At 37.7% G+C, this 13046-nt stretch overlaps 1 protein-coding gene across 1 annotated transcript in view; it reads left to right on the top strand.

Moving 5' to 3' along the window:
* Positions 1–13046, top strand: part of WDR37 (WD repeat domain 37) — a 36915-nt gene that overhangs the window by 11497 nt on the left and 12372 nt on the right. Inside the window, exons 5-10 of the mRNA XM_074157170.1 lie at positions 1315–1450; positions 2850–2921; positions 4990–5034; positions 7866–7942; positions 9290–9527; positions 10045–10186. Coding sequence (XP_074013271.1) covers positions 1315–1450; positions 2850–2921; positions 4990–5034; positions 7866–7942; positions 9290–9527; positions 10045–10186 — 710 coding nt within the window. The remainder of the gene's footprint in view (positions 1–1314; positions 1451–2849; positions 2922–4989; positions 5035–7865; positions 7943–9289; positions 9528–10044; positions 10187–13046) is intronic.

Below are 13046 nucleotides of genomic sequence, written 5' to 3'. Positions count from 1 at the left end.
TTTAACTTAAAAACCTTTTTGGAAGTAATTTGCTTTAATGACATATTTAAGACCTTCCTTTTTGAGACAAAAAAACCTAATGGGATTTTAACTGTAGTTTGTTGTATCTGAAATGTAGACTTAATTAATTTTCTAACTTTTACTAAGCTGTAGATAAGTCTTAATGTGATTTGCGTTGAAGCATTAAAGGTTTTGACTTAACTGGTCAGATAGATACCTGCCCATAATTGCATGCAGAAGAAAACACTGATAAATTGAAGTCTTCCTTTTGTTTTCTTCTTTTTGTTTCAGTTTTAACAAAGCTTTGCAAACAGTCTTTCTCAAAGCAGAGTTATGACTTTCAAGACTTGTGGGGTAAAAATAGGGTATTTTTAACAGTGTTTTGCTCTTATTGAGGTAATTTTTCACCACTCCTGGTTTCACTTGTCTCTGGAATGTTACAGCGAGACAAACTTTGTGTTTTTTAAAGTATTGCACTCCCCTTTCACTTGAAAATGCAGAATTTCTCCAGTTTGGTTGCTTTCTGTAGGTATTGAGTGTTTTCAGCCTTTTTGTACTATAGGCCTTGTAGTTTTAGTATTTTTGCTAGACTTTTTCTTCCTTTCATTTTGTGTTACTTATGCACATACTAATTTGGATTTAATAAGTCTTCTCAGTTTTCCTCTAACAGCATTGGCTTTGAGGGAATGTGCTTATCAAATATTTAGATGAGTTTGACATATCTTTAAAAAAATGCTTTGTTACACAAATAAACTGGCATATGCTCTCAGACTAATGTTTGGTTTGATTTGATTAGCTTTTTGCAGTTTTGAAGAAAAAAGGCTGTGACTAGGAATGTTTCTGGATTTTACTAGAATCATCTAATAAGTAGTACATTTTTTCAAAGGCATTACACTGGATAATGTGGATCATCTTTAAGTTATCAAATGTATTCTTGTTTGGGAATAGGCAAGATAAGTTCTGGTGGTTTTTTTTGTTTTGTTTGTTTAAAATTTATAATCCTTTACTCGAACTGAATGGGAAGTGCGCGCTACGTTTGTACAACTCATTACGCCAATGAGATTGTGTTATTGTAGTACAAAATGCCTTTTGTAAAAAGGGGGGTATTTAAAAAGAATAAAAAAAATAGTAATTGAGGGGCATTTGCATCCAAACTCACTTTCCAACCATCAAATGTCAAATTCTTGAAAATAGTGAACTGTCAGAACACTGAAGAACCGTTACAAAAAAGTTAGTATCTATTTGTATTTGTGAGATATTTACTTAATCTTGGGTCAACGTGGAAAAAATATGTTGGTCTCTCTGCTATTTCAGATTGTATCCAGTTTTAAAACTACAACATCAAGGGCAATCTGTCAACTGGTAAAGGAGTATGTTGGCCACAGGGATGGTATTTGGGATGTCAGTGTGGCGAAAACTCAACCAGTGGTGTTGGGAACTGCATCTGCTGGTAAAGTTTTGTGTTGCTTGAATCTTCTTGAAAATTCTGGTTTGGTCCCTCAAGTATAGCAAATGTAGATCAAAAGCATACCGGAATACCGAGTTCCACACTGGAAGAGTCAATTTAAAGAAGTTCAATAGCTGAAAAATTCTTAAATTGGAGTTTCCTTGAAATGCTTTTAACCTTTGGAAGGTTCAGGCATCCTTGTTGATCTTTCCAACATATGTGCCGGTTACCTTCCATGCGGGTCCCACTCTCCTTAGTCAGCTGTAGCCTCTTGGATGGTGTAAATTGGGGGGCTGGGGAGCTGCTTGCTTGGAGAGGTCTCTCACACAGATGCTAAATGGCTGCATACAGAGAGCTCCACAGACTTTCTGTCATACTGTTGTTTAGCCTTTGTTTTACAGAAGCCATAGACTTAGTTGTAGTTTGTGTATTCTTACATTCATCTGTCTTTTGCCTAAGGGTGTAGGGGCAGCTAAAAATCCAAATTTTTGGTTCTTATTAACTTACTAGCTTCATTCCTTCCCACTTGAGAGGGAACAAGTACTAATGAGTAAGTCACTAAATCTGTTATGCTCCAAAAACCAACCTAGAGGATTGTGTGGTTTTGGAAAATTATTAGGGAAGTTAACCATAACCAGTTAGAATTGGTCAGTTTGAAATGACAGTCTTTTGAAGCTGGAACAGAATCTGAAGACACTTACTGGACAAATATTATGGACCAGAAAACTCTGCTAAACTGAACTTATATTTTTGTGCCCACTGAAGGGCACGTTTTGCCTTTTTATGCAGGATATCTTGTCTTTGTCCTGATTTAACTTGGAAACACCATTCTCCGATTCAGCATTAAGGTTCACCCCACTTACAAATACTTTTATTAATTACTTATTTGGGGTGTGGCAGGGCAAGGAGTGGCATTTGGAGTGATTTCCTTTAAGTAAGTTTTTGTAGTGCTCTACGGTGACCTATATGCATTTGGGACTTCTATGCAGGAAGTAAATAGTTTGCGCATAGAACTCTTGTTTGTAGTGACTGCTGGACTTTGTTGCCACTGAGTGCTTTCTGTGCTCTTTCTGAATCTCATGATACACAGTTGGAGCATTATACATAAGTGTATCACCAAGTTAGGAAAAATATTAAAAGCAGAATTTGCCTTTTAATAAGTACTGCAAATTAATCCAATTAGGACGACACTTTTACCTTTTGTGGGAGATGTGTATTAAGTTATAATGATGGGAAACTTTTATATTTTATATAAAAGGTGATAATCAGGAGGCTGTTCTGCACTAGAAATCTATTTCATATGGTATGCTCTACATTTGATGATAACGTGTTTGTTGAATTGGTTAAAAGTGAAAACTATACATTTGTGATGGTATTTACAGCTACTTTTTAATCTTTGTAGATCACACTGCTTTGCTGTGGAGCATAGAAACAGGGAAGTGCCTCACCAAGTATGTAGGGCATGTTGGATCAGGTAAGATAAGGGCATGTTGTGAAAACTGGAAACAGTGTGGGAGGGTGAAATGTGTTTTGGACAACTACAAAAATGTTTATTGTGGTTTCACTTGCATGGTTGCCAGCACCATTAACAAGTCAATTGGGAAGTTCCACTAATCTTCATATAGAGAATGTTTTGTAATGTGATTCTTTCTTGGAGATACATATTAAGACAGTTCTGTAAATGCTAAATGAATAAACAAGTCCATATATAGAAATTTACAGGCACAGTTACAATAGTGAGAAGTTAAATGTCAGAACCATTGAGGTCTCATGCATATGCAGAACAAGAGAAGCTTATATAATCAGAAATCAGCTGTTTTGCAGGACGTGTTATGTTTGGGATACAAATACAGCTGCTGGCTGAACGTCTATTTGTACTTCTTTGTTTAATACGTGATCCCATATGTATTTTTTTGCATACTATTAAAATCTTGGTTTGAAGGCAGTTACTTCAATATATGCTTTTGTCTTCCTCTTTACCAGTGTAAATATTTCAGAAACAGTAAACTCTCCCTTTGGTGGAGTGCAGTGAGTGTTTTTGATGTTAATCTTAATTTTTGGTGTCCAATTTAACAAGCACCTGATTAGCCCCCTTCTGTCTCATAATGGGGTACCGTATCTCGTTTTACAGACTAAGGGTGTTTGATCTATAGTTTTGCATAACTTTAACTTGTTGAGAGTTGAGCACTTTGATCATACCTGGAGTGTAGAGTCATGCACCCAGAAAATAAGGAACGCAGTTTTTGACCTGGTATGTCTGGTTAAGTAACTCGGGTAGCACATCTTGTGAACTCTGTGGCAAAGATGCAAAACAAATTAAGTTTTCAGAGAGTGGTCAGCTGCTTCAACCATGAGTTCTACTTTTTTCTCCTGCTATATGACTTCTAGCTCCTCCAGCACAAAGAAAGTAATAGAGAGATGCATAGAAACAGCAGGTAACGCTGTCATTAGTTCAGATATCTCAGGTTGCTTTCTGCATGGAGAGAGTACCTTTAGGCTCCATAAAGTCGTGTTTAAAAACTCCAATCACTGTGCATTTTCACGCCGAGGTTTTTTTTTAAAATTACTGTTTGGATAAAAAAAAGCTCTAACCTGTATTTAGACAGCTGTGTGTAAACTAAGTAAAAAAAAATATATACACTATAATTTATAAAATTATATACATTAAGAAGAATGTATTTTTCATTTAGTGAAATTTTTCTTTACTTGTTTATGTTTGACAATTGCTTTGAAACGGAGCAAAGGTGTTGGGTGCCAGCAGTTGGTGCACAGCTGAGTTAGTTCAGTGTGAACAATTTAAGGAGTATCTTTTTAGGCTCATTACACCACACTCTCCTGACAACATAAGCATCTATTTTACTTGATTTCTGAGTCCTTTCTTGAAGAACTGTTGAAGAGAGCACTTTCATTTGCAAAACTCATAAGCTTTAGTAGTGAAAAGTAATTGAATCTTACCCATTGAAATGAAAAATGAAGAGCAGCTTTGTAGGCTGATAGAATTCTTGCAAGTCTGTTTTAAAACAATCATGTTTTGATTACATATGATTGCAGGACTGAAAGGACTGAAATGTAATTTGTATTATTTGCATTAGGTTTTTAGGCATTTGTTCTTGCAATCTTAAGTAATAATCAGAAAGTTGATGGTCTCATAAAGTAAGTTTTCATTATGTTAGAAGTAGTTATGAATACTTAAAGTTGTGTTTATGGAAGTCCAGAGCATTGTCTCCTGTCAGCTTACACACGATTCTTTGAATGAGATTTGTTTATCCTCTGTAACATGAAACACTTCTACTAGATTGGGAAATAACTTGCTATAAAATATGTATTGTCGTAAAATCAACTATAGTTGCTTTCCTTGATACTACATAGGTTTATGTACTCAAATAAAATACCTTTCTGCTTTATCTAACCTAAGAGATTGCTGTACTACAAAAAATTACTTAAAACTGAACTTCTTGATTTTTCCAGTGCTTTTAATGATAAAACATTGTCAAATAATTCTTTTAGTATACTAGCTTAAAACTTTGCTTTGTTTCCCACAGTAAATTCCATAAAGTTTCATCCAACTGAGCAAGTGGCTCTTACAGGTATGTAAAGTTTTGTCATATGCTGAGTATGTTAATCATGATGGAAAAATAAGTGTAATTTGCTAGCTTCTTTTTGCGGTCATCAGGCACAGTCAACGTGCTCACAAAGGGAAAGTCCCGTTTAATTAATTTGATATCCTTCTACATTAAGGTCTCCTGCTTAGTGGATGAAGAGAAGGCACTGGATGTAGTTTTTCTGGATTTTAAGTAAGGCTTTTGATACTGTCCCTCACAGCATCCTTCTGGACAAGTTGTTCAGCTGTGGGATGTCAGGTTCATGGTATGCTGATTGAAGAACTGGCTGAAGGGCAGAGCTCAAAGGGCTGTAGTGACTGGGGCTACATCTGGCTGGTGACCAGTTGCCGCCAGTGTTCCTCAGGGTTCAATTCTAGGGCCAGTTTTGTTCAATGTATTTATCAATGATCTGGATGCAGGATTGGAATGCACCATTAGCAAATTTGCTGATGATACCAAGCTGTGAGATGCTGTTGACTCTCTTGAGGGACAAGATGCCATGCAGAGGGATCTAGATAGATTGGAACATTGGGCAATGATTAATGGGATGAAATTTAACAAATCCAAATGGTGGATTCTACACCTAGGATGGAATAATGCCGGGCACAAGTATAAATTGGGAGAGGAGTGGCTGGAGAGCAGCCCAACAAAAGGGGATCTGGGGATTCTGGTCGACTGCAGGCTCCATGTGAACCAGCAGTGTGCCCTGGCAGCCAAGAGGACAAACCAGATCTTGGGGTGCATCAAACACAGCATCACCAGCTGGTCAAGAGAGGCGATTGTCCCACTGTGTTCAGCGTTGGTGCAGTCTCACCGTGAGCCCTGTGGGCAGTTCTGGGCCCTGCAATGTAAAAAGGGTGTGAAGATCCCTGAATGCACTGAGGGATGGCAATGAAGGGTGGTGAAAGGGCTGGAAGGCATGTCCTCTGAGGAGTGGCTGAGGACTTCGTGTTTCTCTAGTTGGGAGGAGCAACCTCATTGCTCTCTACAGCTTCCTGAGGAGGGGACGTGGAGAGGGAGGTGCTGAACTCTTCTCCCTGGGATCCAGTGACAAGACAGATGGGGATGGTTCAAAGCTGTACTGGGGAGGTTTAGATGGACATCAGGAAGCATTTCTTTACCAAGGGGCTTCCTAGTCGATGCCCCGAGCCTGTCAGTGTTTAAGAGACATTTGGACAATGCCCTTAATAACATGCTTTAACTTGGTCAGGCAGCTGGACTAGATGATCATTGTAGATCCCTTCCAACTGAAACAGTCTTGTTCTGTCCTATCCTGTCCTATCCCTTTTGAAATGCTTGATGATTCCAGAAGTAAAGGAAAAGAATATTGTGATATTGAGTGTGCAGAAAAAAACAGCTTGAAAATATGACTGTTAGTGCAAAGGTGATCTCAGGACTCAGGACCATTAGTGCAGCTTCAGGTTTGAAAACTGTCTAATGTGGTTAATAGTATGGTTCTTATGGTCCAGCAATTAGGGCACTAGCTTTGGGATTAAAGAGATCTGGATTCAATTTGCTGCCAAGTCATTGTAAAATGAGGATAATTAGTACTGAGGTTAGAAACTAAAATGCTGCTTCTTTCTTCATCTGCAGTGACCACTTCAAAGGAAGAATAGGGAGTAGAATGCCTTCTATCTAGGCTAACAATGATTTAAGTTTTGGCTGTTTGGATTTTCCTGTTTTCATATGCTAACTGTAGCCATTGTTTCAGTACCATAAACAATGTTGCTGTATAAACTGACTTATAAAAAACAAAACAAACCAACCAAAAAAAAAAGCTACCCATAGCTAGATTTTTGTTGTTCTGTTATTTTTCTGAGAGGTGGTTCTGCAAAGTATTTCCATTGAAAGTTTTCAGGGAACCTGTTCTTCAGTGTCACTTGATTGATTTAGCACTGATTAAAACAAAAAATCTTCTTCCTTGATCCAGAATACTGACACCAGAATATAAGGTTGGCTTTTGTTCTGGCCTTCTTACTTGATCGATTAAACGAGATATTTTTCCTGGTGCTTTCATGTACATTGCACTTGCCAGATCTATGCATACTCATAACAGTTTTTCTCCTCAATCTAGAACTCTCAGCACTGTACCCCTAGGTGTTAGAGCATGCTTGTTCTGTCCATAACAAGGAGAACCAGAGAATGGTTAGAGTTGGAAGGGGCCTTAAAGATCATCGAGTTCCAACCCCCCCTGCCACAGACAGGGACACCTGCCACTAGACCGGGAGTTTCTCCTTAGTTGGTAATGGATAAGTCTATCTCAAAAACAGATGAAGTCTAAAATCAGATGGTACTTCCTGAGCTGTAAACTGGTGCTAGTTAAGCTGAGTTGCTTAAGGCAGAACCATTATAGCTGCACACTTGCTCTTTTGGGTTTCTCATTAAAACCACACAAAAAATATTTAATGGAGAAATCACTGAATGAACAAGAACGCCAGTATTTTGAGAAACAGCAAATGAAGGATGGCAATACTGTTGATGTATTAAATGCCTTCTTCAAATGTTACACATTAGAACAGCAGTGATATTCATGCTCTGATATGTAGTATTTAAGTGGATGTTTTCACTGTAGGAATGATAAATTTGGTAGCTACTTATATTTTGCATAATGAGTTATGTTCTTATTGGTATTAAAGCCAGGAAAGTAACCATTGATGTTGAGATGTGCTCACCAAAAAGGTCATAATGGCATCTCTTAGAAAAAGATGCAACTTGGACAATGGTGCTAAATGTAATGTTAAAGCTTGTTTTTATTGTCCATGGAAACGCTCTTATTTAATCTCTTTTTTTTTTTTACCTATCATCCCTCTGTGCAGCATCTGGAGACCAGACAGCTCACATCTGGAGATACATAGTACAGTTGCCTGCACCTCAGCCAACTGCAGACTGCAATGTAAGCAATCAACTTAATGCAACTAAACTAATTGCACAGCAATTTCATCAGATACGGGTTTCATGATAAGACTGAATGTTAAATTTATACATAATTTAAAAAAAATACATGATTTCAGGATTGCAAAAGGTGGGATTCTAAGGTTTTAGTTTAACATAGTTAAGCCTTTCTTACAAAAAAAGACTCCATGTTTTCAGAGATCCATGGTGCAGATTAGAATATGCAGATGCAAGTATGTTAATTGACTTTTTGTTCAATGTAGTAAACGTGTAAGTAAATGAACAGTCGAGTGAAATTTTTTGTAATAATTCAAATCATAAATGATAATGGAGTTCCTTTTAAACTAGTAAAATTCTTGTAGCTTAACTTACTGAGGCACCTGTTAGCTATAGTTGCTCTGAATTGAAAACTGATGGTAAAGACTTCTATTTTCGGCATTTATTTAATTATATCTTTATTGATTTCTAATTGACCCTTGCCAGCACTCGTCGTGCTATCTGATGTTGTTGTCCCCAGGCTTCTATTTAGCCAGTATTTACTGTAGACTGTCAAATGCTGTATTTGACTTAAGCACCCTTACTTAATTGTGAAAACAAACATAGTTTCCAGCATGAGCTTCTCAGTGAGCTGAGTAGGGGCAAGAGATGGCTGTGTAATGTGAGAGATTTCTGAATGGAAAATGTTTGACTCAGTTTATTTGGTTTGGCATTTCCATTTTGAAAGAGCAGTACAAATGTTTTCTTTTTCACATCCAGATATCATGAAATAAAAGCATACATCTTGCATAAGTGAAACAGGGTTCAGACATCAATGCTTCATGATATTGCAAAAGAATTTATTTTGCATCCAGTTTACATCAGCACTATGTATCGACCAGCAGACAAATACTCATGGCATGATTTTGATTCTAATGGATACAAACACGGCTGTAAATTATTGTCTTCCCAAAGATTAAAACAGTCAGTGTCATGTTAGATGCTTCCTGCCCTTAAAAATTGAAAGGAAAAAAAAAAAGTCCCTTGATACATGTGCTGCAATGAATCTTGAGGATAATACAGTAAAGGGAGTATGAAGACTTACCAGATAGTAAAGGGAACAGATACTCAGAGCTAAATATTTCAGAAGATATTTTTGAAATGAAGTTGTTATTAAAACTGCATTTAACTCATTGGTATTATTCCTTCAACTAAGTTTTTGATAGTGAATACCTGAATAAGTTAGATTCTACAGACTTAAGTTACATACATTCACATTAAGGGGATTGGATTAAGCATTTACACTGTGAAATGTAACTTAGAGACGTTCCTTCCCATTTATTCTAAATATTTTTTCTTTTGCATTTTACAGCAAATGTCTGGAGAAGATGAAGTTGAATTCTCAGATAAAGATGAACCTGATGGAGATGGAGATGGTTCTAGTGACTGTCCCACTGTCAGAGCCCCCTTAACTTCACTCAAAAGCCATCAAGGAGTGGTCATAGCAGCTGACTGGCTTGTTGGGGGGAAGCAAGCTGTGACAGCCTCCTGGGACAGGACAGCAAATCTGTATGATGTAGAGACTTCTGAACTTGTCCATTCTCTTACAGGTATCTGTTCACTCACAAAAAGATAAATTTATTTTTATATGTGGGATTATTTGTAAGTATCAAAACATTGGGGGGAAAAAGTTTCTCTGGACTACAATGTGAGTGTATACAAGACTTGAGCTGCTGCTCAATGTTGTAATGGTTTCTAAAATTCCAACCTTTTTAATCCTCTGAGCATGAATTTGTGTTCTTTTAAGCTTGTGATATATCCTAGGCAGTAGTTGTTTTTAAACTGAATGTAGCCAAATTTTAGTTCTCCTAAAATGTTTTTGCTTTGTTCATGACATATTAAGTAGCAATAGCCTATTGCTACTTAATGATGTGAAGTGTGGGGTTTTTTTGCTTTTAAATGTAGTTCTAAACTTTTTTAGTAACAGTAGAGTTCAGAATGATTATTATTCTTCTCTTTCTGTTTGGGGAAAAAAGAAAAAAAAATCATCAGCATTTCATTCCAAGTGTATGTGGAAATGAAAAGTCTTATTTTCATTACCTTACATGTTCTCATCTGTGATTGTAGGGCATGACCAAGAGCTAACACATTGTTGTACACATCCCACCCAACGTCTTGTGGTGACATCATCACGCGATACAACCTTCCGTCTGTGGGATTTCAGAGATCCTTCTATCCATTCTGTGAATGTCTTTCAGGGCCACACAGAGTAAGTGACAGTTCCTTCACAGGTTTTTACAAGTTCCAAAAGTATGAATGTATCTAGTTGCTAATCTGAACAAAACTGTTCCTGTGCTCTTTTTGAGGTATTAAGTCCATTCCCCTGTTTTATGAAACTGATTTTCACAGAAACCCCTAACTGTCCTCCTTCAAATGTAACACAGCAGTACTTAATTCCCAAAACAGCAGCCAGGGCTCTTGGTGTGATATGGCTTAGATGGCAAGTCTAGGTAAAACTCCTTACAGTTAATGGTAATTGAAGGTATGAGGTTGTTTTAGGCCTTGGTTATGCCTGTAATTTAGGGGTATTGCTGTAATGAAGGTGATCAAGCAGATTACCTCTGCTTGTCATGATACTTAGTGTGAAATAAAGGTTACTTATTTGGAATCAGTGGAAAAAAAAACACCCCAGGATTGTTTTTTACTCTTTAAGCTAAAGCTTCTAATTTGTACATAAAATAAGAAATTAAAGTAAGGGCACTTATTGCCATGTTCTGGCAAAACCATGGTTTTGGTGTAATGTTTTTAGTTACCAATTTAGGCTTTAAGTTTTTATACTGGCTACTGAATATGGTCAAACGTAGTCATGAATCTATGTTATCGTGTTGATTTATCTTTCTGTTAGAGCTTTGATACGTGGAAAATGCAGGAGTGACTTTGAAATACTTTATCCAAGGAAGTGAATCTTTTTTTAAGACTTTGGAATGTTTGAACTTGACTGTTTCAGAAACAAATTTCACCTCCCTTCTTCAGAAAAAAGGTTATTGTTAATCCTAGCTCAAAACAAAACCCACAAATATTTATTGCATTATAACTGAGTTTCAGTGTCCGCTTTCTCATTTTCCCAGCTGTTGGCTAACCTATATATAAAGTAAAACCTCTTTAACACACACCCACCCCCCCCCCCCCCCACGCACCCCGCCACTACCCCCCTCTTAGCTCCCCCGCCCCGGATTCCTCAGCTTGATAAGTTATTTGGTGCACAATGCTCATCCCATATAAGTAGCAATCTTCTCCTGATAGAAGAGTAAGCTTAATTTTGTGGCCTGCATCCTAGAATTGTTTCATGCCATCGTTTCTGTACTCTTCTATAGCTTTTCTAGAATGACTTGTAAAAGTTGGAAGTTTTTTGTGTCCATTGTTGCCTGCATTTTTTTCTGAGCTAATGAATTGCCTTGTTCCAGGACATTTTTTCAGAGACAGGAACATGTTTGACATGAGTGTTTTTCCATGTGACCAAATGCTGTGGATCTGGAGTGATGGTGCATACTGCAAAAGCTGTTAGCTGGTATTTTGGCCTTTATCACCAAGAACTACAAACTCTCAGGGAATTAATTTTTTTATGAATGGAAGAGACCTTGAGCAACCTCTTAGGTCACTCTTATTCCAGCTTTTAATTGTCTTCATATTTTTCTGTTGTATTGTCTGTCTCCATTTTGTTCTTTGAATGCATGAGTTTTTAGTGCTGACATAGGCTTTTTCATCAAATACACTCTTAACTTTTAAGAGTCTCAAAACTGACTTTAATGGCTAGTTGTTCAGCTCCGTTTTGTTGAAAAGGTGATTCTGTTCCAGAAGATGAGTATTTCACTGAGGAATGCAGCCAGAGGGGAGGTGGGAGCTTGGTGTTTTGCAGTCAAGACATAATTTGAGGGATTTTATTTTTTGGTCCATTATTGTACAGCCTATTAGCAAAATATTTTTAAACTACTCTCAAGTCAACGCTATAGCAATCTTCTCACATTAAGCAGCATAGAAGACTGTTTTATCTGTTAACTGGAAAATACATATACACAAGACATTTTTGGGGTTTCCCAAAAGTCTATTTGAATAATTTGCCAAGTTTTTAATGTTTAGACAGGTTCTTGGAACTGGTTCTGTAAATTGGATGTTACAGTCATTAGCGCTGATGATTTAAAGTCCTCAACTATAAGTTTTAACAGCCTCTTGCTAAGTAGTAGCTGATGAATAGCTGTCTAGAGCTCACAGAGCAGCTTTTTTTCCTGCGCATTTCATCAGCTCAACTCCTAATGTGTTAAACGGATATAATTAGATGCCAAACATCTCTATCATGAGGCCAACATACAGCTTATTGTGTTGTAGCCACCAAAATCTTATTCCATCCTGATACTCCTTCTTGCAAGAGATCCAAACCATCACTGAATCCCGGTGGTGCTTGACTTGAAGTTTCAGTCCCTTGTGCCCTGTCTGGTGCTGCCCAGCCCTCCCTTCTCTCTCTCGAGCCCTGTAAAGCTCCTCTCGGGGCTGAGTGCTTCGCACAGTGGAACTGAACCAGAGCCTGAAGAGTGAGGTCAGCGCTGGTGAAGGCTCCTGGCTGGGGTGATGCAGCCTTCCTGTGAAATGTCACACCCGTGGTCCCATGCACAGAGAGAGGGGCTGGGGGCTCTGTGGGGTCTGACCCTGGGGGTGGAGGGGGGCCAGATGGTTTCTGCCTTTTGAAACTTTGCATCCGGCATGGGATTCCTGCCACCAAAAGCAGGTTTTTGTTTTTGGAAATGCCTTGATCCCCTCCCTCGCCTTAAACCTGCTCGGAAATGCAGGGTTTTTGTTCCCTGCTTTGTGTCTGCGTGCGTACTAAAGACATTCGTGGGTAATGTAATTTCAACTTCCTTTTGAGTAGTCTTAGTGAGTTAGATTTAAGATATAGTCAAAAATGGCACATTATCTTATAAAAAAATGTAACAGAACGATGCTGATGTGTTGAGAGACTAAGATGTCCTGTTATATGCAGAGTATGATTTTATAAAATTAATTGACATCTGAAAATTGAAAGCAGTTGCTGTGCATTGCCTTGTACTATAAAATGATGTTCTGTCAAAATAGGTGTG

This window comes from Numenius arquata, chromosome 12 (genome assembly GCF_964106895.1).
Source record: "Numenius arquata chromosome 12, bNumArq3.hap1.1, whole genome shotgun sequence".
NCBI classification, from domain to species: Eukaryota; Metazoa; Chordata; class Aves; order Charadriiformes; family Scolopacidae; genus Numenius; species Numenius arquata.
The sequence above is the reverse complement of the archived record's forward strand: the minus strand, read 5'-3'. Positions and strand labels throughout refer to the sequence as shown.